Source organism: Branchiostoma lanceolatum, chromosome 19, assembly GCF_035083965.1.
Source record: "Branchiostoma lanceolatum isolate klBraLanc5 chromosome 19, klBraLanc5.hap2, whole genome shotgun sequence".
NCBI lineage: Eukaryota > Metazoa > Chordata > Leptocardii > Amphioxiformes > Branchiostomatidae > Branchiostoma > Branchiostoma lanceolatum.
This window is the reverse complement of record NC_089740.1, coordinates 9215364-9242682: the sequence shown is the minus strand read 5'-3', so window position 1 is coordinate 9242682 and position 27319 is coordinate 9215364. Positions and strand designations below refer to the sequence as shown.

The 27319-nt window shown below is 43.2% G+C and overlaps 1 protein-coding gene across 1 annotated transcript; it reads left to right on the top strand.

Annotated features, from left to right (window-relative positions):
* Positions 1 to 950: 950 nt before the first annotated feature.
* On the top strand, positions 951 to 27311 carry LOC136425977 (lactase/phlorizin hydrolase-like). The gene is made up of 30 exons (XM_066414894.1): positions 951 to 1212; positions 2074 to 2187; positions 3205 to 3332; positions 3941 to 4106; positions 4744 to 4871; positions 5525 to 5674; positions 6082 to 6241; positions 6989 to 7157; positions 7653 to 7738; positions 8096 to 8436; positions 9519 to 9816; positions 12206 to 12319; positions 12751 to 12878; positions 13715 to 13880; positions 14373 to 14500; positions 14873 to 15013; positions 15350 to 15509; positions 15940 to 16108; positions 16503 to 16588; positions 17151 to 17352; positions 19148 to 19302; positions 21948 to 22061; positions 22572 to 22699; positions 23340 to 23505; positions 23885 to 24012; positions 24458 to 24598; positions 24820 to 24979; positions 25270 to 25438; positions 25909 to 25994; positions 26490 to 27311. The coding sequence occupies exons 1-30, from the start codon at positions 972 to 974 to the stop codon at positions 26843 to 26845; spliced, it is 4878 nt and encodes a 1625-aa protein (XP_066270991.1). The 5' UTR covers positions 951 to 971; the 3' UTR covers positions 26846 to 27311.
* The last annotated feature ends 8 nt before the right edge of the window (positions 27312 to 27319 follow it).

The following is a 27319-nucleotide window of genomic DNA, read 5'->3' as shown; positions in this document are numbered from 1 at the left end:
ATAGATGGGGGTAAGACGGATGGATGATGGGTTGAGGGAGGAGGATAGTTGGAGGGATGAAGAAAGGACGGATTAAGGATTCCGATTGATGGAAGATGGGTGGATGGGTGGATGGATGAACAATCGGTGCAATGATTGGTAGAGTGTTCGCCTTACACACGGTAGGTCGTGAGTTCCATCCCCGGCCGGGGCATTCCAAAGACTTTGAAAATGGTACATACTGCGCTTTTTGTGCTTAGCACTCAGCATTTGGGAAAGAATATGGTAGTTAAAGACACATCCGCTACCAGCGGACCAGCCTCCAGCTGTAGCTATAGTGACTTGCACAAATGTGTGGTCCAAGGGCTACAGAAAAGGAAATGGGCGTCACCCCTGTGCGTCTTACATTAAGACGCATGGGTCACGTTTTTTTAAAACAAACTAATTAAGAAAATGAAGATGAATTTAAATGAAGTGGCCCAGATGGACCTCAGTAGAGGGTATACATATAGTCACGGCCATATCCAATACATGGCAACCGTGAAATTCATGACTTCCTCTTGTAGCTTATTAACTAAGACAAACAATAAGTCAGCCTTGGACCATTGAATAAACTATTAGTAAACTTTAGACTAAGGTTACCCGCAAGGAAGTCCTTACAGGCATGTCAATTTCGCACCTGCGCACATGTACCTGACACGTCAAGGGCACCCTGACGGGGTGTGAATGAGGCTATCGAAAAATTTCTTAAAAAGATATCAAAATAAAACCTGTTGTCTGAACTTCGGTTTCCATAATCAAGCATGCCCCCTTCATGTATATAATGCCACAGCACATGAGCAAACAGACATACGACAGAGGTGATTTGTTCTAGCTAATGTCGAACGCTTTTACTAGCATACCCCAAGTGAGTCCCTGTTGTTGTTGTCTTGCATGCTATTGGTCGCATACCAGTCCATGCGCCAATGTCGGTCACAGTCAGCGATTCTTAGATGATCATGGAAACAGGAACGTTCGTTAACTATTTTCTTCTTGTCATCTCCCTTGTTATAATACCTGTTAACGGCGGGTACGACAAGGAGAGAGATGCTCTACTGAAGGGAACGTTTCCGCAAGATTTCATCTGGAGTTCGGCAACGGCAGCGTACCAGATAGAAGGCGCCTGGAACGTCAGTGACAAAGGTCCGTCCATCTGGGACACACTCGCACACCAGGACAACAACCGAGATACAGGTAACGGTCTGCAACTGGTTATGTTTTCGAGGTGGACAACCCTATATGTACCGAATACCCTACGTTCCGACACACACATGTACCGACACCCCTATGTTCTGATACCCCCATTTTCCGATACTCCTATGTACATGTATCGACACTCTTATGCCAAATTCTAAAACCTCCATGTTCCGACAATCTTATGTACCGAGACTCCTACGTTCCAACACCACTATGTACCGACATCCCTTTGTTCCAACACCCCTGTGTATCGATACTCCTATGTACCGACACCCCTATGTACCGACACCCCTATGTACCGACACCCCTGTGTACCGACACCCCTATGTACCGACACCCCTACGTACCGACACCCCTATGTACCGACACCCCTATGTACCGACACCCATATGTACCTACACCCCTACGTACCGACACCCCTACGTACCGACACCCCTGTGTACCGACACCCCTATGTACTGACACCCCTACGTACCGACACCCCTATGTACCGACACCCCTATGTACCGACACCCCTATGTACCGACACCACTATGTACCTTCGCCCCCATGTACATGTAACCGACACCCCTATATTCCGACATCCCTATGTCCCTACACCACTTTGTTCTGGCACGACTGTGTGCTAACACCACTATGTTCGGACACCCCAATGCATATGTACCGATACCCCTATGCTAGTGGACGGACAGCATAACTCAAGAAACTGCACTGTGATTAAGTAGTCTTAAATTTTGTCTACACTTGAGAAAACAGATCAAAGTATATCAGCCTTGGTAGATGAGTGGTAGTGACTGTATCATGCTTCGTCCTCAGACAGTTGCCTGTGACAGCTGACGCGTTGTTTCCCTACTTCAGGTGATGTTGCCTGTGACAGCTACCACAAGTACCCGGCAGACATACAACTGATGAAGCAGATGGGACTGAAGTACTACCGCTTCTCTATCTCATGGCCCAGGATATTTCCCACAGGTTAGACCTCACAAACAAGAATATACTCTTGGCTGTAGGGACAACATGCCCCCAAGGGAATATTGACATCCTGAAGCACCCCTCTCACTGGACCCACGGCATGCTGTCGGCGTCGCTGCGTCCTAAACTGGATTTGTGTTACCCTTGACTTTATCATGTGAATATCATTCAAAACGTACAAGTATGACCAAAAAGACAACAAAATACACAAAGCTTAAAAAGATTCGTTTTTTGTCGATGAAATTCGTTGAGTGCTTTGTCAATTCGATCGGCCGCAGCGACGCCGCCAACGTGGCGCGGGTCCAGTGAGAGGGAGGCTTGAGCTATCCTTGGAGGCGTGTTGGCCCTGAAGTCAAGGAGCTGGCCTGTGTAGGCCCTGAAAACAGTCTTGCACCCAGGCTACCCATTAACCCGTGCCCTGTCCAGAGAGGCTTCTATCCTGTTCGTTTTTGTTTTTTCAATCAAAGTTTGCCAGGGTCGCTCTCTAGCGTTCCCTTATTGGCGCTCACACTGCGACATTCCACATAGTTTCTGTGGAGGTTGAACATACTGAACATAACAGTTACCTGTGCCTGGTGCTTCATGGCATACAGTCCACCTGTGCACACACGTTTGTGTCAAAACAAAGTCAAGCATGGGTGAAAAAACTGTGATGTTACCCTTACACGGTGGTCACCGCTGTTTGCCGTTAATCAACTTAACATTTACCCCTTGGGTGCAAATGTCATGAGAGTAACAGGTATTCTATATGTTTAGCGTTCACAGTACAGCTTGTCAGGGTTGCAGACATTTAAGACATATAGGGTTAATGACTCTCCCTTTTGTGTATACGGTGTTATATGGCATGTTCCGTTCCACTAAATAAACCACCGAGTGAGCGAAGGGCCACTCATGTGACAGCTATGATAAGATAATAATTTGCTTAATTCATCGTAGAAAGCGCCGCTGGTATTGAAATGTGAGGGTTCAATGAGATTTATTTACGTTGTTTTGTTGTTGTTTCTGTTTTCCTCACAGGTGAGCAACAAGATGGAGTGAACCAAGATGGCGTCGACTACTACAACAGACTCATCAGCGAGTTGATAGTCAACGACATCGAACCGATGGTCACACTGTTCCACTGGGACCTTCCACAGGCTTTACAGGTATGATCATCGTGAATCCATTCGCAATATTACAATTGTATCGTTAAAACAAAATATCGTGTGCATGCAATTCCTACACATGTAGCTCAACAACAGTTTCATTCATCTGTTCCTTTGATTGTGCATCTATATTGTTGACTTTTAATAACTGGCTGTCTTGGACTTCATTTCCTTTTCTGTAAGACTTCAGAAGTCTTTAACATCGACCCTGAAATCTTGTGAATTGATATCTTTTTTGAGCTTATATGACAGGAACAATTGTAAGGGCTTAATTATAATATAAAGTACGACAGCGGCTTACTGTGCTCATGGTAATAAGCTTTAGATTGACACCATGCTGTGCTCCAGCTCAGAGTGGATTTACTATATATGGCGTTACTCGGTCAAAGGTCATGCCCAGGCGCCAGTTACGGCGCGACTTTCAAACGAATGCGGGGATCGTGAATTCAGTATACTGGTGTAATACCCGTGTGAATGTGAGTTTGTGGTATATTAAGCATAATATAGTGTTTTTTTAACTAACCTTTTAGTTTCCTTCTACTTGCAAGAGGTCATCTGTTATCATTATCGATTATCTGTTATGCATTTCATGATTTGCTGTCTATTAGGATAGGTACGGAGGCTTCCTCAACAACCACACCACCAACACTACCGTGATCCACGATCTGTTCGGAGACTACGCTCGCTTCTGCTACTGGATCTTCGGGGATCGCGTGAAGTACTGGATCACATTCAATGATCCCTGGATCATAGCTTTGGAGGGCTATGGCATCGGTGGGTGTAGTGCCGTGGTTATATTTCCAAAGGAGCCCAGCCGGGGTGTTAAGCGGAACGAAAAATGCAAGTGTCTATCAACAAATAAATGCAAAGTATGCTCATGACTAATTTTCTGAAAGCTTTTTTTTTGTTGTCTTTTATATCATATTTTTCGTTCCCGGAAACTGACCGGCCGGGCCCCGGTTTGGAAATGTAACTCTGGTATTACTGATATTGTTTATAATATTGTTAGCGTATTACGGTAACAAGTATTATTATATTGTGTTGTTGCATTTTACAACTTAAGAAACTAACCTTTAGTATTACACAGTTCTGTTAATCATCGAAAACATAACTTGGAGAAAAAAATCAGTAAATTCAGCTTCTGTTTCTTAGATGCCACTAGATGTCAGTATTCACCCTTAAGAGGTATTGTTTCTTGTCTGTCTGTCTGTCTGTCTGTCTTTCTTTTTTTCTGTGTTTTTCTTCAACTTAGAATTCACATACATCCTGTTATTATTATTTGACCTGCAAGGAAGGCAAGGCAGTGTGGGTAAGGGGATGAAGTCTGCCATCTCTGAGTGCATTCCTCCAGCTTGTTGACTTCAAAAGGTAGCAAAGAAAGTTTCCAGTGAGGGATGTTCTCCCTTTCTAGGTACCTATCCCCCCAAGCACCGCGATCCAGCCGAGGGACAGTACATAGCAGCCCACAACATCATCCTGTCTCACGCCAAGGCCTACCACATCTACGACGACGAGTTCAGAGCCGCACAGGGTGGACAGGTAATGATCATTTTGTATCCCATTGTTTGTTGTTTGCATGTATAGTTGTAGAAGACCTTATGAAAGTCGCTGTACTTTTGTTGTGTCAATAAAGATTTATTTATGTATATGTTACAAACTGTAAGCAAGATTATAGCATGTCCAGAATAGAATATACAAGAACAGGCTTAAAGTTCCGCTGCAGTATCAAGGGAAGCCGCTGGGTGGTTGACATTGATCATTGTCTTGCGAAGACATACTCACCTTGCAAATTCATGAGTTATACATGTTGTCCCAACTATGCGAAAACACACACACACACACACATAGACACACCAGCAATATGAAGATAAAAGGCGAAATTTGCAGTTTTAAATGTAACACCTAGGTGGCGCCATTGTGCAATCCCCCCCCCCCTTCAGTGCCAACTGCTTATCACAGTAGTCTTGAATGGGTTGCCTTACATTGCGGCATTCATTTAAAAAATTTCAATGCATTGTACCCCCTGAACGCATATAACATTGATGGCAATGTGAAAATGTCAAATATACCATCAGAAAAGGTAACTATTTTCCACAATGGACAATATTCATTTGATCCATGAATGGACTCAATGAAGATACCTTGACTCCCATCCAAATGTTACGCAATTGTGGCGCATCTTTATTTGTCAGGTGAGCATCGCCCTTAGCTGTGACTGGGGTGAACCAAAGTACCCGGACGACCCAGACACCGTTGAGGCAGCGGAACGTTATGTCCAGTTCTTCGTAGGCTGGTTCGCACATGCGATTTACAAGAACGGCGACTATCCGGATGTCATGAAGGTACAACAGTAGTTGTTGGTTTTCTAAGTTTGATCCACAGGGTTAGTAGAGTTAGTAGAGGATCTTGAGAAGCTTCTTGCCAGTCATTGCTAGGCTCAAGTTGTCTCATCAATACTTACAAACTTTCATTCTCAATATGCAATATTCGTTCTAGTTGTCCATTAATACTTACAAACTTAAATACTCAATATTTGCTCTAGTTGTCTTATTAATACTTGGATAATGTACTGGTATGAATTATGCTCATGACTAATTTGTATTACGTTTGTGTGTTTTGTTTCCTTTCTATCTTGCTTTTCCCGCGAACTGCCCGGCCGCGAGCCGGTTTGGAAATGTCAACCTCGTATTACATAGCATAGAGCTGTCTTACATATGAATATCGTGTTTTTCAATCGGATACCATCAAGGCAACCATGACGAGGAAAGGGCGAGAAGAGGGAAGAAACTCGTCCCGTCTGCCAGAGTTTACTCCGGAGCAGAAGGCCTACATCAACCGAACCTCCGACTTCTTCGCCCTGAACTACTACACCACTGTGGAGGTGGCTGACTCAGGCCATATTGTGACAGGTTGGTCAAAGGTCATCTATTGCTCGAAGGTTAACATTACGTTAGGAATTATAGTCCTCTGATGCACTAATTAGTTGTCGGTCAACTCATACATGACATTTTATGTTGCGACCTGTACATGAAGGCTTTGAACTCACTGACTAGCTTTGAACAATGCTTGCAGTAAGATGTGCAAAGGTTAGGTTTTATATAACCTCCTTGGTGTAATGTATCCAGCTGCCTCTGTGCGCCTCGTGGCTTCGAAGATGTTGCCTGTTATACCGGCTAAACAGATACAGATGCACAGGATAACTTGTAGTTCGTCAGTAGTTCTTGCAACATTTAACCATACACCGTAATGTTCATGAAGAAGACCGAACGATCTTTAAAGTGAAGTGAAGTGAACTTTATTGCTCAACAATCGTACATGGTACAATGTATGGCATGAAATCAACAATCTGGTCTACAAGGCTAATCGATCCTACAATTCTAAGTACAAAATATTTTCGAAACCAGTTTATTTGTTACAATATGTAGTCATGTATGGGTAATTCTGTCTCGCTTTTCGAATGATTTAGGGAGAAATTGACCTATGTACATGGATATAGTAGTCGGGCATGACAACAGTATATAGAAAATATCGCTCTGTGTACCAGATAGGGTGAAGTTTGTCTTAAATGCTTTTATCTATGTTTGTAACATTCTATAATGTTCATAGGTCTTCTAATACTTTTTACTACAATTAACAACCTTAATATACTTCCTTAGAAAATCCCAACTACTTCAGTGACATGGATGTTGAGAAGGGACATGCGGCTGATTGGCCACAAACGCCTTTCACCTGGCTGTACACTGTTCCCTGGGGAATCCGGAAACTCCTGGGTTTCATCAGGGACGAGTACGGAGATCCGGATGTCTACATAACGGAAAACGGAAGGTGAGTGGTTTCTATCGCCATCCTCTTATATTGATGTAACCTGGACGGCAGACTGTTCCTAGAGCCTACATAGGCCAGCTCCTCGGCTCCAGAGCTAAAATGCCCCCGAGGAAATTTTGAGACAGCCTCCTGACTTAGAGCAGGGTCAAACTTGGGGAGCTGTGGTAAAATTTCCTTGGGGGTATGCTGGCCCTGGAAACAGTCTGGCATCCAGGCCAATACTGATGTGCTTTCCTTCTATTGTTTAATTCTCTATTTCTCCCTGGTCACCATGAAATAGAATTAATGTAGTCGTCTATTAACAGCTTTCGAATGATGAAACAGTCCACTGCATTATATGATTATCAACAATGTCAAAATTCTAGCATTGTACACAACAGCAAACATATACATTTAAGACCATACCTGATGGCTTCTTCTTTGACGATGCATCCCTTTATTTCTTCACACTGCACTATTTAACCATCCATTCCTCATTTCCTCACTCTACACCAGGCCTGACCACGACCGGGACCCAGCAATCCTTATGGACATGGACCGGATCTGTTCCTACATGACGCACACCAACGAGGTTATGAAAGGTATCTGCTCTGACTGAACGTTTTCCAACACCTTTAGCACTTATATCATGGAAAATGTTTGCACTGATACTAAACATGCACTTATAACTTATTATGATTACATTGATATAGTCATATTACATTATAGGAAATTGACACACACATGTCATGTTCCTTGCTCAATGAGTGGAATCTGTACCATATCTTGAAAATCTTTCGCACTTTTGCCGTGACTCTCCGATCATTGCTAGATATCAAATTATCTCCATGATGGTAACTATTCTGAACTAATGCCTTCATTACCTAAAACCTCATTTGAATATGATGGCTAGCTAATTTGATAATGTAATTAACTAATAAATCTTTTTTTTCTGCCAGCTTACAACCTGGACAATGTTAAGGTGAAGGCCTTCACCGCCTGGTCTCTCATGGACGGGTATGAGTGGCTACCCGGCTACACTGTGCGTTTCGGCCTTTACTATGTCGACTTCAACGACCCCGACCGCACCCGCTACCCGAAGGCTTCCTCCGTCTTCTACAAACAGCTGGTCAGGAACAACGGCTACCCCGAGGGTTCAGAGTTCACCAAGTACGTGGAGAACATGTGGTACTTCTGCCACAACACCACAGAGGCAGAGGTGAACGGATATACAGGGGGCGCTTCTCAAATCTCGTCCCCGTTCTCGCTGTTTCTCGCGATATTGGGAGTGGTCTGTTGCTTTATCGATTGAGCAGGTGGATGATCGACGTAGATGGTGCTATTAGCTGTACTTATTTCAATCGCCCTTGAAATGTTTTCATTGGAATTTTATCTTATACTTGTGCCGTTGACATAGATGTATCTGACACAGCAAAGGCTGCTCTTGTTGCTCAATTAACCAATGGAACATTCATGATCTTATAACTACATGTAACATTTTACCGTCTTGTTCTGCGCCTTTCGGGATAATAACGTAGCACTACTCATTGTCGTCCGAGTTGTTCAAAGTGCCATTTTCCTTTAAAAAAGCGCGCACAGAGCCAAATGTTCAGAGAAATATCAGCTCCTCTACAAAGAGCAATGCATGGTCTAACAGGTCTGTACAACCTTTTCTCCGGCTGTTTGGCGGCGTGCGAGTATGATTTATGATAACTATGGTGTGCCTGGGTGACCTATTGTCGCTCACTTGAGTATTTTTGCTTCAAATACAGTTCAAAGACAAATTGTCCACATGAGTGGCTACAGTAGTACTAGCTCGAACATTCACACTAACGCTGACGTCAATCACCTAACAATGACGAACTCTGTTGGCGATTGGTCATAACCCCCTCTATGCAACCCATCAAATGCCAGCAGCGAGTCGGTTTGAATACAAAGCTATCAGAGGTAGATTGCTTTTACGTCATCAAACAATAAGTAAGCCTTTACATTTGTGCAGTGGTGTGGTGAGATGACGGCGCGGTGTCACCAAACGTCGCGGTTTGAACAATGAGCCAACAAACCTTCAAATCCCGATAACCTTTGTACTGTCAGGTAATGAATTTAGAATAAGTTAAGGACACTATTGGGTAAGCGATATTTGAGGGTGTGGATGAGGATATCATGTATGTCCGAAAATGTAGCAATCGTCTAGGAGAATTCTTTTTGTCGACTAAACTTTCTGAAACTTTTGAGTCAGCTGCCTGTTCTTACTCGACAATATTTGGCAAAATGCAAGAACATTAAGTTATTTTGATAAACGAGCGTTATTCCTTTGAATCCATCATAATGAATTATCAGTGTTGATGAAAACCAGAAAATAGTCCCCGCTTCTGCGTTTAAGGGCCGTTGGGCATTAGAGAGGTCAATTTGTCCTTGTCCCTGGCAGCCGACGGTTCTATCATGGAGCCAAGAAAGGTCTTTAGCTTACTTCTAGGGGTCACCCTCGCCTTAACTCCCATTAATGGGGCGTACGACAAGGAGAGAGATGCTCTACTGAAGGGAACATTTCCGCAAGATTTCATCTGGAGTTCGGCAACGGCTGCGTACCAGATAGAAGGCGCCTGGAACGTCAGTGACAAAGGTCCGTCCGTCTGGGACACACTCGCACATCAGGGCAGAGTTTACAACCAAGATACAGGTAAAAGTCTTCTTCGTCCTCCGTTTTGAAAGTTACTGTATGTTGTTGCACAATTGTCAATGAGAAAGGCACTTAACATGACTTCAGCCTCATGTGTAAATGGTTACCTGACTCCGTCCAGGGGTAAAATAAGTACCTGACTTCGGTTGGGTGAGTTAAGGCGGTGGAAGACGTAGGGATGGGCTCCCCTTCCGATACCACGTCAAAGAGTGTGGATCCACAGCCTCCAACCTTTTAAAGAAGGTCATGGGACCTATACCTCTGAACATAGTCTGGTCAGGATGTTTGACTAGACTTGATTCAGAGACGGTGAAAGTAGGAGATATAACAAGACACCACAGACTTATTTCTTATGTTTTAAGCTTTTTAAAGAACAATGAGCACCATTCTATAAACCAGTTAGCATTAATATTTTGGCTGAAGTCATTTTCATCATCGTTGTCATCGGTTTGCTGCTTTTGCACAGGTGACTGCAAATTTCCTCCATTTCCCTCTCTGGCTAGCACGGTTAGAGATCTGTTTCAGGATGGTTGCCCTTCTATCAACCGTTTAACCCTGATCTTGAAAGGCTAGCTGTGAAAAGGCGACAGTCTTGGCAGTTTTATTGTTTTATTGTCAGCCTCATTGTAGATATAACGTTACCTTCGTGCCGACACACCTACTGTACCACTGGGAACGGACTGACAGAAATGGAGAAGCATATACTGTAAATGGAGAAATGTTCGCTGTGGTTTCACGTTTTCGCGATGAACTCTTTACCGCGAACTTAAATCCACCACGAAAAGCCATTCCATTGTGTTACTGTAGCGCCACAGTTGTTTCAAACGCGAACCCAAAACCACTGAAGATTTTCTCCCAACCGCGAAATGTAATCCCGGTTAACATTTCTTCATTTGTAGTATGCCCCGTATATACTTCAATGAGGGAACAGTGTGGTACGTTCATGATGATTTTGAGAACAAAGGAAAGTGCTGAGTTGAAATGACAAAGCTTTTTCATGGTCTAGTGAGAGAGCAATGTTACATCATGCTCATAGCCATGGCTTACGTAATCACCAAAATCAATGATTCTAAAGGTCCTTTTTTGAAGGATGACCCGAATTTCTGAATGTGCATTGCCACGTGCATTTTGTAAAGGAAATATTGCACAATATGCAAAAGCAGCAAAGTGGTATCGCGGTAGCCTGAGTGCCAGCCTTTTTAGCTTCCGTCCGCTACCCTAGCTCCACTGCGCTACCCAAGCTCGAGGAGCGGAGCTTGTGTAGCGTACGGAAGCTAAAAAGGCTGGCACCCAGGCTAGTATCGCGGTACGATTGAGCCACTTTTAAGCGGATTTTAAACCTGCGCGGAGCGGTTATTGCTTACATTAGTGAAAAACAACCCACTTATCCAGAGTCGGGTAAATAGGCTTTGAGAATGTTTGGCTTTAACAGATAAAAACTAATTACTTACACCTTTTGCAGTGAAATACATGAATACGTGCCAATTACTACACTTCTGTGCATTCGTTAAAGTTTCTTGAAAACGTGTCATACGGTGTCAAGGTCCGCGTCCCCGCTATCATGTGTACACTTGCACAATGACCCTATTATACAACCTTTAGCTGCTAACGTGCCAAGGACACGCCCCCTTGTTAATAAACGCATTAATGATGGAATTAAACACGAGTCCTTTTGAGATAAACGACGCCGTTTGATCGACAGACCTGATTAGGAACGTGTTGTTACTGCGATGCCATTGTTAACACGACTTCGTGCCCCCCCCCCCCCCCTCCCAAAAGACAAGCACTTTACTGACCGGGTAATGACTTTTTACCTGACCAGAGTTTAAACTAGAATCCAAAGTTCAAAAACCCTCGGCATGACGTCATCTTGATTGATTTTACGTAATCTTACGTAAGATAAGCTGGACTTGTGGGTGGCGTGCAGTGTAAAAGTCCTGAGCTATCATGAATTTTGTTATGATTAAAGTAGGAAACTAAGCATATAATAATAGTCGCTATATACACTGTACGCAGTGGGTGTGATCAGTGCAGGGTATTGACTTCATTTATCATTCTTATAAAAGTACGCATTTAGTTCTATATCAATGTAAGCTTACATTGTACGTGTTCTAAAACTTAACACGTTTATTTTCTAAAATCAAATTCAAGGTCCAGTCTTAGAAGACGAAAACACACAGACCTTTTAGCGTATACCTCATGATATCACCATGAGTATTGCGGCGTGTGATATCTGGGGGGGGGGGGGACCCTTACAGCCATATATAGGGCAACATTTCAACCCTTGTATTCTCATAATTTGTTTTAACAGCCATATCTTGCCAGCTTAAGCTTGGGCGGCAGTACTTTATGATCTCTGCAATCTAAATGGTATTGTGTTCTTCTCCAGGGGATGTTGCATGTGACAGCTACCACAAGTACCCGGAGGATGTAGCACTGATGAAGCAGATGGGACTGAAGTACTACCGCTTCTCTATCTCATGGCCCAGGATCTTCCCCACAGGTGAGATACCCCTATAGCATGCTACATGGCGATCAAAAGGCACTGGAGTTTAGGCATATAGTCAATGACTAGAATATGCTGGTTATCTCTACAGTAGTTTACACCATTTCGATAGTCATTCAACGACTCACAGCAGCTTAGTTTTCATCAACAACATTGCAGCCGCAAGCATACCATATCTTATCCGGTATGAGTGAGGGTAAACTGGCGCAGTATTGATTGATAGAGGTGGGGTGGACACTAGCTTCTGACAGCTAGCTCGATTTAGTTAGATTAGATATATCCATCGCTTTAGAGTGAGGTCACATGCCACCAACGTGGCTTCCTCGTATCTTTGTCTATGTGTACCTTATATATACCTTGTCACATAATATCTTTAAAAATTACCTACTGTATCACGTTTTTTTATTACTTACTACTTCATCTCACAGGTGAGCAACAAGATGGCGTGAACCAAGATGGCGTCCGCTACTACAACGCCCTTATCAACGAGTTGATAGCCAATGACATCCAACCGATGGTCACACTGTTCCACTGGGACCTTCCGCAGATTCTACAGGTACTTTGATCTTGAACCCATCCACAATAAATTGAGGGGATAGTAGACTATCTAAAAGAAATCAAGTTCTAAGTTTATATTCTTGAAGATCACCCTCCCCAGCTGGGCTGAATGCGCTCGGCAAACCCTTCCGCATCAGCCCTGCTCTTCTCCGGCCAATTTTTTCTGGCTCCTGCAGCTGGCGACATCAGAAGCCAAACAGCGTTCAGCCAATCAGAGGATTAGCAGAAGCTTATCTTGAAAAACGCAAAGGTCGCTGGGATGCTATCAGCCAATCAGGTTACGTCTTACATCGCTACTTTTGGTTCAGAACAAAATACGGCTAGCTCATTAATCATTCATGAGCAACTATAAGTAATGTCGCCAGGAGCAAAAAGGCCGACAAGAACAGAGCTGATGGAGGGTTTGCTGAGCGCATTCAGCGCGACCGACGAAGTTTTGAAGATCAACAGCGATCAATGTTAGGCATACTAACTTTTTGGTTTTGCATCCAGTCATATCTGAAGATGTCTCGAAAAGCTTGGCAGAAGGCATACGTTTGTAATCATGAGTTCACTACTATTATACTTTAAGAAGGCTCAAACAATCATTGCAGACAATCAGCACATACACCATACAGATGACGGTGAACCTGGCACCCGTGCGAAACCACCGTGTTAATTCGAACACTGTTGCATCTTGCCAAGGAAAACCTCCTTGATCTTAGAAAGCACATTTAAAATACTTTTATTGGCAGTATCACACCGATGCTTCATTTACAGGAAAGAAACTCCCTAAAGACACGTACTGTCATTGAACCGACTTTTATTTGATTATTCATATTTTCACCTTTACAGGACAGGTACGGAGGCTTCCTCAACAACCACACCACCAACACTACCGTGATCCACGATCTGTTCGGAGACTACGCTCGCTTCTGTTACCAGAACTTTGGGGATCGCGTCAAGTACTGGATCACATTCAACGAACCCTGGATCACGTCCTGGCTCGGATATGGCGTTGGTGGGTACTTTCATCTTAGGGTGGGTTATCTTCTGTGTTACTACAAAAACTCTGCAATGAACGACAAGCAGTTCTGGAAGGTAAACTTCGCTTGCTGGACCTCGTTAAGGTAAAGTTTTATATAAAACCTCCTTGGTCAAGGGGAGGACCGATGATGATGATGATCTGAAAATGTTGGCAATAGCTGGGCATCGTTTACATGCATTAGACCGGTAGAGCTTTGCCAATGCGGTTTCAATGAAGATCGAATAGCCTTTCTTTTTGTAGATGTCATGCATTACCCTTACATGTGAAGAACTGTATATATTAAAAAGGCACTTATACTTTTATTAGCAATCTCCCTACAGTATTATCTAATTTTCTATCGGCTTTTGATGTCATGATATCTTTTCGCATCAATGTTCCTCACATTGGCTTAATATCAATTTTATAATAGGGGAGGACTTCCGTAGTTGAACATGTTTTATAGCAAGTCTTTCTGTTTCTTGCCAGGTAACTTTGCCCCCCAGCATAACGAGCCGGCCGAAGGACAGTACAAAGCAGCCCACAACATCATCCTGTCCCACGCCAAGGCCTACCATATCTATGACGACGAGTTCAGAGCCGCACAGAATGGACAGGTGAAATATCCTCACTGTCTACATAACATGGCAACGTAAAAATATAGGATGGTTATTGTCGCCGTTTGCAATACACGAGGCAGAACTACTGTACCTTGTCTGTGACTCCTCAAATTCAAGACTATTAATACCAGTCTCTCGTGTATATCTATCATTCCTCAAAGGAGTGAGGGAGAGAGAGAGAAAAGATAGCGAGAAAGAGAGGGCAAAAAGAGAGAGAAATGAGAGAGAGAAGAGAGAGAGAGAGAGAGAGAGAGAGAGAGAGAGAGCTAGAGAGAGAGAGAGAGAGAGAGACGGCCCACAAAACAATGCTTCGTGGCTTTCTGTTAGTGCATCGAACTATTTGATCTAATGTTCTGTTTTACTCTATAGGTTGGCATCACCCTCAACTGTGACTGGGGTACGCCCAAGACTCCGGGCGATGCTGACGCAGCGATCCGTTATATCCAGTTCTCCATGGGCTGGTTCGCCCACCCGATCTTCAAGAACGGCGACTATCCGGAAGTGATGAAGGTACGACACGTTCTCATCAATTTTTCTTGTAAGATCTTAATCGTAGGCTACTTTCGTCTTTGAAGACGGTCTGCCGCTGTTGATGCCTCCGATGTTGGTTCGCTGGAGAATCTGTCACAGGAGACACCGGCAAAACAGACTACGCTACAGTTTATTCTTATCAAATCCATTCATTTGATTACAAATATATGGTGACAAGCATGCACGTGCTACATGATGAAATCAAACACAACAGGGCGTCTACTGTCACCATGTAACCATAATACGTTTCCCTTCCTTAAGGGTAAACATAAGAAATGACAGGGTACAGTAAAAGCGCGTATTTTTCCTACATAGACAACGATGACGAGGAAAGCTCAGGAGGAGGGGAGGACCACGTCCCGTCTCCCGGAGTTCACCCCGGAACAGAAGGCCTACATCAGCGGCACCGGAGACTTCTTCGGACTGAACCACTACACCACAGTGGAGGTGACCGACACCTGCTGTACTCCAATAGGTAGGTCAAAAACGTGTCACCGAGATATACATCTGCTCGCCTGCTCATGTCCTTTCAGCCTGTCGGCCATGTCGGCCTGTCAGTTGAGAGCCATAAAGCCGGCGAGTGACACATTCAGGACGTTCTCACAACTTTTCACTACTTCCATCTAAGTCTGGCGCTGGGTTGCGAGTAGCCAGTCTATTCTAGTTCGAGTTCGCTCCTCTCATAGACTTGGATTTGTTAATATTTATAAGCGGCTGGCACAGACGACTTTCAAAGATTTAAAGCAACCTCGCCGGCCAGCTCGCAACCAAAGCTGACCTTTCTCACGACTAATTTCCAACTATGGTATGGAGAATTTAGGGAGGCCATGATCGGCTATGTGTGGATAAGACCTTCAATATTCAATGTGGACATGATTCTTGATTCTTATTTTTCCTTTACACAGAAAACCCCAACTACGACTCGGACAAGGATATAGGGACTGGGCATGCGCCTGACTGGCCCCGAGCCGCCTCCAGCTGGCTGTACGTCGTTCCGTGGGGAATCCGGAATCTCCTCGGCTGGATCAAGGAAGAGTACGGAGATCCGGAAATCTACGTCACTGAAAACGGAAGGTGAGCAGCTTTTCTAACCACAAGTAATTGCTTGCAAATTTCATTCGTTGACATTCATATAGCATTTTCCTTCATGTATTGTTGTAGTATGTGTATGTTAGTATGTTTTGATGGGCCTAAAAGGCTGTACATTTTGTATATCATATCATGAATATCCAATAAATACTTCGGAGAATTCTGTAATTCGAAATTCTGATCTTTCATTTTGGCAAGGAGGGGGCATATCAATGGAAAAAAAAATGTAGCATCAAGCTTTTAAAAGTACAGAAGATTTGTTGAGCCCGTAGCCAACACAGATTGCTGTCAGTCCCTTGACTATAGCATACTCTACAGGCTCTAATACCAAATGCTATTCTTATATAACTCTTATTCCATGTTTTCAACGATATGCTAGGTCTGACCATGACCAGGACCCAGCCATCATGATGGACATGGAGAGGATCTGCTACTACATGATGTACACCAATGAGGTCATGAAAGGTACATGTTCGTAGTTAAGCAGATGTCTTTTTCATCATTCTGTTTCTCTAACAGGGAATATTTGAAAAGAAACCAATGAGTTACAACAGATAGCGTAATATTAAGAGACCTCATATCCCTGTGAAAGGTTTTTTTTGTTAATTCTTTTGCTTTATCTGGTCTTATTAATCCATTGATAACAAACACTGAGACGCCCTTATCCTTAACCTGTGCAAACTGTATTATATTGAGTATACTTGTCACACGTGTGGGACAACTCTGGACTCGAGCAAACTCAACTTCTTGCCATCTTTTTGGGACCTTTCTGGTAGATTTGGAAACAGGCACACCAACTGAGTACGTTTTTGATAGACCTCCTCAAGCTACGAAAATCCATGTCACAATAGGTCCTTTTTTTGGTCAGTTGGACACTTTTTACCAAATCTTCGAATTCGAAACAATGCACTGCCGACGAAATTCTAAAAATGGTGCAGGAACTTCCCTTGACTACCAGATCTGCACTATTCAACTTCCTATACAATATGCCTAACATCATGATTGTTGTTTTTCATTCCACTACCAGCTAGTAACCTGGACAGCGTCAAAGTGAAGGCCTACACTGCCTGGTCCCTGCTGGACAACTTCGAGTGGCTGTCCGGCTACTCCGAGCGATTCGGTCTCCACTACGTCAACTTCAACGACCCCACCCGCACCCGCTACCCGAAGGCTTCTTCCGTCTTCTTCAAACAGCTGGTCAGGAACAACGGCTACCCCGAGGGTTCAGAGTTCACCAAGTACGTGGAGAACATGTGGTACTTCTGCCACAACACCACAGAGGCAGAGGTGAACGGGTATACAGGGGGCGCTTCTCAAATCTCGTCCCTGTTCTCGCTGTTTCTCGCGATACCCATGATGATTGCATACCCCCTAATCGCTTGAACATGTAGTTAAACCATTAGGTACTTACAACTCGTTCATAGTCCTGCATTTGTGAATAGTGCTTTACGTTTTGGTAGATCACTTCATGGGTATTAAGATTTTAGTACATAACCAATACGAATTACTGACAGAGAGAGAAACATCCGCATTAAGACTGATCGGAGATTGATTGTTCTATTTGTTATATTGAGCCATGTAGATCAACTTACCTACGCCTTATGCTAGGACGAGTCTTGATGGTGTTTTTTAAACACTAATGACGGCATTTGTGCAGCTATTACTTTTTTTTCAAATAAATGAATATAGAAAAATCATTGGTCTGACAATTCCATTATTCAGTGTTGTACTCTATTCTATATAGATGTTTCTCGCGGTATTCGGAGTGGTCTGTTGCGTCATCGATTGAGCAGGTGGATTATCGACGTAGATGGTGTTAGTAGCTGTACTTAATTCAAGCGCCTTGAAATGTTTTCATTGCAATTCTATTTTGTACTTATGCGGTGGACATGGATATCTAACACTGCAGAGGCTTATATAATTGCTTTTGTTGCCCAATTAACCAGCAAAGAACTTTCATGATCTTATCAACCACTTGTCTTGCAACATTTTACCATGTACACTTTTCTGAATGATAACGTAGCACTACCCTATGTCGTCCGGGTTGTTCAAAGCGCCATTCTTCTTCAAACAAAGCGCGGGTAGAACCAAATGTTCAACCTATAGGGGAGAAAGATCAGCTCTTCCACAAAGACCAATGCGCGGTCTGTTACCTTTTTTCCGGCTGTTTGACGACATGCGATCATGATCTATGATGACTGTGGTAAAGAATTGTGCCAAGGTGTGTGTTTGAACTGTTGTTCAAATACAGTTCAAAGACATTGCTGTCCCCATGAGTGTCCAAAGTAGTCCTAGTTGGATAGACGTTGAACATGCACACAGGCTGCTGACGTCAATCACCTAGCAATGACGAACTCTGTTGGCAATTGGCCATACCCCCCTCTTTGCAACTCTTCAAATGCCAGCACGTCGGTTTGAATACAAAGCTATCAAAAGTAGATTGCTTTAACCACATCAAATAATAAGTAAGCCTTTATATTTGTGCAGTGACACTGTGTTTACAAAGTGGGAGGACGGCGTGATGTCACCAAACGTCGCGGTTTGAACAGTGAGCCAACAAACCTTCAAATCCCGATAACCTTTGTACTGTCAGATAATAAATTTAAAACTAGTTGAGGACACTATTGGACAAGTGGCATTCGAGGCTGTGGATGGAGATATCACGTATGTCAGAAAATGTATCCATCGTCTATGAAAGTTTTTTTGGACAAATGAAATTTCTGAATTTTGGGAAGTTAGTTGAGCTTTCATTGGACATATGGACCGTGACCATATGCAAAGGAAGTAAGTGATTCTGAAAAACGATTTTTCATAAATAAAATGCTATGAATTATCAGTGTTGATGAAAACCACAAAGTGGCCCCAGCGTTTGCCTATTTGGGCCGTTGGGTATCAGACTAGAGCTTATTTGTCCTTATCCCTGGCAGCCGACGGTTCTATCATGGCACCAAGAAAGTTCTTTAACTTCCTTCTCGGGGTTACCCTCGCCTTTGCTCCCGTTAATGGAGCATACGACAAGGAGAGAGATGCTCTACTGAAGGGAACATTTCCGCAGGACTTCATCTGGAGTTCGGCAACGGCAGCGTACCAGATAGAAGGCGCCTGGAACGTCAGTGACAAAGGTCCGTCCATCTGGGACACACTCGCACACCAGGGCAGAGTTAACAACCAAGATACAGGTAAAAGTCTTCTTCGTCCACTGTTTTGAAAGTTATCGTATGTTGTCAATGCACAATTGTCAATGAGAAAGGCACTTAACATGACTTACATGTAAACCTCAGGTGTAAATGGGTACCTGACTCCACCTAGGGGTAACAATGGGTACCTGACTTCGGTTGAGGAGGTAGAAGGTGATGGAACGAGACGGATGGGCTCCGCCTAGCCTGGAATCCAGACCTATTAGAGCTCCCGAGACTCGGGAGCTATCATAATAGGTCTGGATTCCAGGCTGGGCTCCGCCTTCCAATACCATGTAAAAGAGAGTGGATTGGCAACATACGGCCTTGAGAAAGCTATGGAAAGTTTACCTGTTTGTAGGATGTTTAACCAAACTAGATTCAGAGACGGTAAAAGTAGGAGATCAAGCAAGACACCTCTAGCTTAAGTCATATGTTTTAAAAAGCTGTTTAAGAACAATGAGCACCTATGAACCCGTTTTCTCTTTCCACCTCTGTCAATCTTTTCTCACCCCCTCCCCCTCGCCCTGTCCCTTTGTTATATCGTACAACAGTTAGCATTGGCTGTAGTTCTTTTCAGCAGCAGTTTATTCTTGAAAGGCTAGCTGTGAAAAAGCTCCAATCTTGACAGTTTGACGGGTTCATTGCCGGCCTTGTTGTAGATGGAACGTTGCATACGTGTCAACACACCTACTATACCACTGGAAACGTGCTGAGAGAAATGGAGAAGCATATACTGTAAAAGCAGAAATGTTCGCCATGGTTTTATTTTCGCTGTTTTTTGCGGTGAACTCTTTATCGCGAACTTAAACCCACTGCGAAAAGCCGTTCCATTGTGTTACTGTAGCGATACTATTCTTTCAAGCATGAACTCAAAACCACCGAAGATTTCTACCGCCCCCCCCCCCGCCAAATGTAATCCCGGCACATTTCTGCATTTACAGTATGTCCAGTAAAGACTTCAACCAGGGAACAATGTGACACGTCCACGATAATTTTGAGAACAAAGGAAAGTGCTGAGTTGAAATGACAAAGCTTTTTCATGGTCTAGTGAGAGAGCAATGTTACATCATGCTGAATGATGCTGAATGACTTACGTAATCACCAAAATCAATGATTCCAATGGTCGACAGACCCGAATTTGAACATGTGCATTGCCACGTGCATTTTGTACAAGAGATATGACACAATAAACAGCTGAGATCGATGAATCGCGGTACGATTAAACCACGTAGGGTTGCATAAAGGATTTTAAACCTGCGCGGAGCGGCTTGTGTTTACATTAGTGAAAAACAACCCACTTATCGAGAGTCGGGTAAATAGGCTTTGAGGATGTTTGGCTTAAACAGATAAAGACCAATTACTCACACCTTTCGCAGTGAAATACATGAATATGTGTCAATTACACAGCTACACTTCTGTATAAAGTTTCCTGGGAACGTGTCATACGGTGTCAAGGTCCGCGTCCCCGCTATCATGTGTACACTTGCACAATGACCCTATTATACAACCTTTAGCTGCTAACGTGCCAAGGACACGCCCCCTTGTTAATAAACGCATTAATGATGGAGTTAAACACGAGTTCCTTTGAGATAAACGACGCCGTTTGACAGACCTGATTAGGAACGTGTTGTTACTGCGATGCCATTGTTTACACGTCTTCGTGCCCCCCTCCCAGAAGACAAGCACTCTACTGGCCGGGCAACGAATTTTTACCTGACTTGAGTTTGAATTAGTATCCAAAGTTCAAAATCCTTCGGGATGACGCCATCTTGGTTGGTTTTACGCAATAATTTATCCCTGATCAGATAACTTAGACTTATGCGCATTGAGTGAACTATCATGAAGAATTTGAGGGAAATGAAACTCAGAAACTAAGCGTACAAGAATGTTGCCTGTTACGTATATAATAGTTGTTGTTGTCTTACACTAGGCGATGTTGCCTGTCATGGAAGACAAGCCTTCTACTGACTGGGTAACAAATTTGAACTGAATAGAGTTTAAACTAGAGTCCAAAATCCCTTGATATGACGCCATCTTGATTGATTTTACGCAATTTTTAATCCGTGATAAGATAAGCTGGACGTGCAATGTGTAATGTACAAGTCGTGAGCTAGCATGAAAATGTTTGGATGATTTAACTAAGAAACTAAACATATAAGAATCATCTCAGTCGCTGTATATACTGTACGCAGTGGGTGTAAGTGTAGGGTACCGGTGTTGAGGTCATTTATCATCTTTTTAAAAGTACGCATTTGGTTCTGAATCATGTATCAACGAGAGTGACGTTACGCATTTATTGCTAAGCTTTGATCTTGCTTTACTTTTGAAAAGTTTTACTGATTTCGAAAGCAAAAATCCTACATTGTACATGTACTAACACTTAATAAGTTTATTTTCTAAAATTGAACTCTTGGACCAATCTTAGAAGATGAAACATACAAACCTTTTAACGTACCTCATAAAGCTCACCATGTCAGCAGCGCCGTGCTGTGAAGAACCCCTAACAATCATATGTAGAGCAACAATTCAGGTTTCCTATTCTCATCATCACAGTGTTTATTAATATCCCAGGTTGGCCAGCCATATCTTACCAGCTTAGTGTAGACACTCTTTCTAATATGAATGGTATTGTGTGTCTTCTCCAGGGGATGTTGCCTGTGACAGCTACCACAAGTACCCGGAGGATGTAGCACTGATGAAGCAGATGGGGCTGAAGTATTACCGCTTCTCGATCTCATGGCCCAGGCTATTCCCAACAGGTAAGATTCCCCTATAGCATGCTGCGTGGCGAAAAATAGGCACTAAAGTTTGGACAAAGTTAATGATTCGAATAGGCTGGTAATAAATCTCTACAGCAACTTATGAACGGCCATTCAATGACTCACAACAGCTATAGTCTTCATCAACAACATCATAATCGCAAACATACGGAAACATATCTAGTCTGAGTGAGGGTAAAATTGTGCAGTATTGATTAATTAAGTTGGGGTGGACACTTGATTCTGATAGCTCTCCACCAACCTAACGAGTGGAAGTTATTAAGCCAAAATAGTTAGATTACAATCTTTATCGCATACGCTTTAGAGTGAGGTCAATGGTCACCAACATGGCTTTCCCGTATCTTTCTCAGCTATGTAGACCTGACTTTTTATGTTTTATACATTGTTTCCGTCACATATTATCTCAAAATACACAATGTGTCACGTTGTCTCAATCAAAGACCTATCACAAATGGCAAGAATTTCTCATTTACTTACTTCATCTCACAGGTGAGCAACAAGATGGAGTGAACCAAGATGGCGTCCGCTACTACAACGCCCTCATCGACGAGTTGATAGTCAACGACATCCAACCGATGGTGACACTGTTCCACTGGGATCTCCCGCAGGTTCTACAGGTACTTTGATCTTAAACCCATCCATATTAATATTCCATAGTAAGTAATAATTGAGGGGATAGTAGAATATCTAAAAGAGATCAAGTTCTAACTTTACTTGATTGAAGATTACCCTCCTCAGTAGCACCGAATGCGCTCGGCAAACCCTCCCACATCAGCCATGCTCTTTTCTGGCCTGTTTCTGGCTCCTGGTGACGTCACCACCAAACATCATCAGAGGATTGCCAGAAGCTTATCTTGGAAAACCGGAAAGCTTAAATATCGTTGAGAATCTATCAGCCAATCAGGTTACGTCTGACATCGCTACTTTTAGTTCAGAACAAAATAACGGCTGTCTGTGCCTTAAACGCTAGCTCACTAATCAATTAGAACAAGTGTGAGCAACATCACCAGGAGCCAGAAACAGACAGGAGAGGAGCAGGGCTGATGCGGGAGGGTTTGCCGAGCGCATTCAGCCCGACTGAGGAGGGTTTTGAAGATCAACAGCGATCGATTTTAGGCATTTGCACTATTTTCGTTTTTCATACTTTTATTTGCAGAATTACCCCGGATGCTTTACTTGCAAGAAAGAAACTCTCTAAAGGCACGCACTGTCATTGAACCATCTTGTATTTGATTATCTATATTTTCACCATTCCAGGACAGGTACGGAGGCTTCCTCAACAACCACACCACCAACACTACCGTGATCCACGATCTATTCGGAGACTACGCTCGCTTCTGTTACCAGAACTTCGGGGATCGCGTCAAGTACTGGATCACATTCAACGAACCCTGGATCACGGCCTGGCTCGGATATGGCATTGGTGGGTACTTTCATCTATTTTCAGATGCGTATAACATCGCATTGTATCCATTATTTCTCCGTCTATTTCTCCGTCTATCTCTCCGTCTATCTCTCCGTCTATCTATCTATCTATCTATCTATCTATCTATCTATCTATCTATCTATCTATCTATCTATCTATCTATCTATCTACCTATCTATCTATCTATCTGTCTGTCTATCTATCTATCTATCTATCTATCTATCCATCTATCTACTTGTATCTACCTGCAATGTCATGATATCCTGTCGTGTCAATATTTTATTTATGAAAAAAAGATAATTTTCTACTAAGGAACTCTAGAAAAGACCTTTGTAGATTGACGTGTTTTATTGAATGTCTTGCTGTGTCGTTCTAGGTAACTTTGCCCCCCAGCATAACGACATGGCCGAAGGACAGTACATAGCAGCCCATAACATCATCCTGTCTCACGCCAAGGCCTACCACATATACGACGACGAGTTCAGAGCCGCACAGGGTGGACAGGTAAAATACCATCGCTGTCTACATATCACACCTTTGATAGAATAGGGGTTGTTGGTGAACATAGAAGGAGATATTGTACCTTGTCTATTACTCTCCAAATTCAAAGCTATCTATGCCAGTCTCTCTGTTTATCTATCTAATATATCAAAAGAGAGATGAGAAGACAGTGAGAAAGAGAGGGAGAAAAGAGAGAGAAGCGAGAGAGAAGCGAGAGAGAAGCGAGAGAGAGAGAAGCGAGAGAGAGAGAAGCGAGAGAGAGAGAAGCGAGAGAGAGAGAAGCAAGAGAGAGGAGAGAGAAAAGAGAGAAAGAGAGGGAGAGAGAGGGAGCGAGAGAGAGAGAGGGAGAGGGAGAGATAGAGAGAGAGAGATGTCCCACAGAACACTGCTTCGTGGCTTTCTGTATGCGCTTGTACTATCTGAACGTATGTGCTGTTTTCCTCTTAAGGTTGGTATCACCCTGAACTGTGACTGGGGAACACCCAAGACTCCGGCTGATGCTGACGCAGCGCTCCGATACGTCCAGTTCTTCCTGGGCTGGTTCGCTCATCCGATCTACAAGAACGGCGACTATCCGGAAGTCATGAAGGTACGACATGTTCTCATCAATTGTAATAATTTGTACCTGTATATTAAAATCTTAAACGTTGGCTGCTTTAGTCTTTGCCAAAACGGTCTAAAGCAGCGGCCTCATTATTTTCTCGTGGTTGATGCTTCTGTTCTTCGTTATTTGTTCGTCTTTTTCATGTTACTTGCAAATAGCATTCAATACAATGTATTTATGGCAAATGTGTTTTTTGCACGACATAGACAACGATGGCGAGGAAAGCTCAGGAGGAGGGGAGGACCACGTCCCGTCTCCCGGAGTTCACCCCGGAACAGAAGCTCTCCATCAGCGGCACCGGAGACTTCTTCGGACTGAACCACTACACCACAGTGGAGGTGACCGACGCCTGCTGTTCTCCAATAGGTAGGTCAAAAACGCGTCATCGAGGTATACATCTGCTCGCCTGCTCATCCATTCAGCCCGTAGACCATGTCGGCCTGTCAGTTGAGAGCCATTAAGCCAGCCAGTAATTCATTTAGTACCTTTTACACTACTCCCATTTAAGGTTGGCGCTGGGTTGTGAGAAGCCAGTCTATTTCAGTTAGAGTTCGCTCCTCTGAAATAGGATAACACCTAGGCTAGGCTATGTGTGGACAAAACCTTCAATATTCAATGTGAACATGATTCTTGATTGTCATTTTTCATTTGCACAGAAAACCCCAACTACGACACAGACAAAGATGTGGGGACTGGGCATGCGCCTGACTGGCCGCGTGCTGCCTCCAGCTGGCTGTACGTCGTTCCGTGGGGAATCCGGAATCTCCTCGGCTTTATCAAGGAAGAGTACGGAGATCCGGAAATCTACGTCACTGAAAACGGAAGGTGAGCAGCTCTTCGTAAAACAAGGATCTACTTGGAGCCTTCATATTGTGAAATTCAATCTTTAGCTTTTTACCTCCGTGGTGGATGTATCATGCCAGAATTTGTATGTTGGTATTTGGTACAATTTTGAATTAAGTATGCCACGTATCCTGTTATGACAGTTTCTACTTTGGGCACGCCTTTCCGTACAAGCTCTTCAAGGAGGGTAGGCAATCAAATTTGCATTGTTCGTCCAAATTGACAAGACGTTTGAGCAACTGTTATTCGGCGTAGACAAGAAGTTGATCCAGAACCATATGGATGGAAATGATACTCTTCGCCTCCTAAAATCTATCACATATATACATACATGTATAAGCAGCCCCAATCATGAGCCAATTCCTTAACCTGATACCTTACACTGCATTATAATCAGACTTTGATGATATACGTATTGAGTTTTAATGTATGTTTTCAACGACACACTACAGGTCTGACCATGACCAGGACCCAGCCATCATGATGGATATGGAGAGGATCTGCTACTACATGATGTACACCAATGAAGTCATGAAAGGTACATGTTCGTAGTCGTCTTTTCAATTAAGTGTAATCATCTGAGGAGCTAGGTTTAGAGAGAAAGCAACTGTGAATAGAACAAATGCTTTACGAAAGCCCTGTAATACCATGTGTCATATCATTGGTCTATTAGGATGCATGTACATACTTTATACTGCAACTTCGATACAAGTACAAATGCATTGTGTTACATCTTCAATAAGTGGCATCTATGAAATCATTTGAAATATTTTGAAATCTTATCTATGCGGGAGTTTCCTTTTGACCATCAGAAAGCATCTTAATAGAGATTTAGATAATTTTTTTGGAATACATTAAACTACATGCATGCAAAATTTGATTCTTTTAGACATTTCGCACGTTTTGCTTTGGCTGTGTTGATATAATATACTATTTTAACTCCCAAACTTTATTTCTAATGTACCGTCTGCCGCATGTAGTATTATCAAAAAGTTTCAAAGGAACTATTGTTGTTTTTGCATTACACTACCAGCTAGCAACGTGGACAACGTCAAGGTGAAGGCCTACACCGCCTGGTCCCTGCTGGACAACTTCGAGTGGCTGTCCGGCTACTCCGAGCGATTCGGTCTCCACTACGTCGACTTCAACGACCCCACCCGCACCCGCTACCCGAAGGCTTCATCCGTTTTCTTCAAACAGCTGGTCAGGAACAACGGCTACCCCGAGGGTTCAGAGTTCACAAAGTACGTGGAGAACATGTGGTACTTCTGCCACAACACCACAGAGGCAGAGGTGAACGGATATACAGGGGGCGCTTCTCAAATCTCGTCCCTCTTCTCGCTGTTTCTCGCGATACCCATGATGATTGCATACTCCCTCATCGCTTGAACATGTAGTTGAACCATTAGCTACTTACAACTCATTAATAGTCCTACATCTGTGAATAGTGCTTTCCGTTTGGTAGATCACTGCATGGATATTAATATTTTAGTACACGACCAATACATATCACTTGCCATCGTTTCGGTAGTCCCTCTGCACCTATCAGTAGATCCACTCAGTTTTGCCTTGAGGAAGGTTGTGGAAGAATTACAGAAACTTTGGAAGGTAAATGTTATTGGCTGTGTACAGAGAGCATAGTATCAATCTAGTCCTAGCTGTATAACCTGATCGTAGAAAACCATGTGTATCCATGAAGAGGTTCATCTAAGGGTTCTATTGTTATATTGAGCCGTGTAGATCAACTTACCTACGCATTATGCTAGGAGAAGTCTGATGGTGTTCTTTCAAACACTTATGACGGCATTTGTGCAGCTATCAAATTTCGTTTTCAAATAAATGAATACAAAGAAAAGCCTTTGC

Excerpts from the sequence above, each read along its gene's own strand:
- LOC136425977 (XM_066414894.1), top strand. The coding sequence starts at position 972 with ATGATCATGGAAACAGGAACGTTCGTTAACTATTTTCTTCTTGTCATC. Across the intron at positions 7,739-8,095 it reads CACCAACGAGGTTATGAAAG|CTTACAACCTGGACAATGTT; the intron begins GTATCTGCTCTG and ends TTTTTCTGCCAG. Across the intron at positions 19,303-21,947 it reads AGTTAACAACCAAGATACAG|GGGATGTTGCCTGTGACAGC; the intron begins GTAAAAGTCTTC and ends TGTCTTCTCCAG.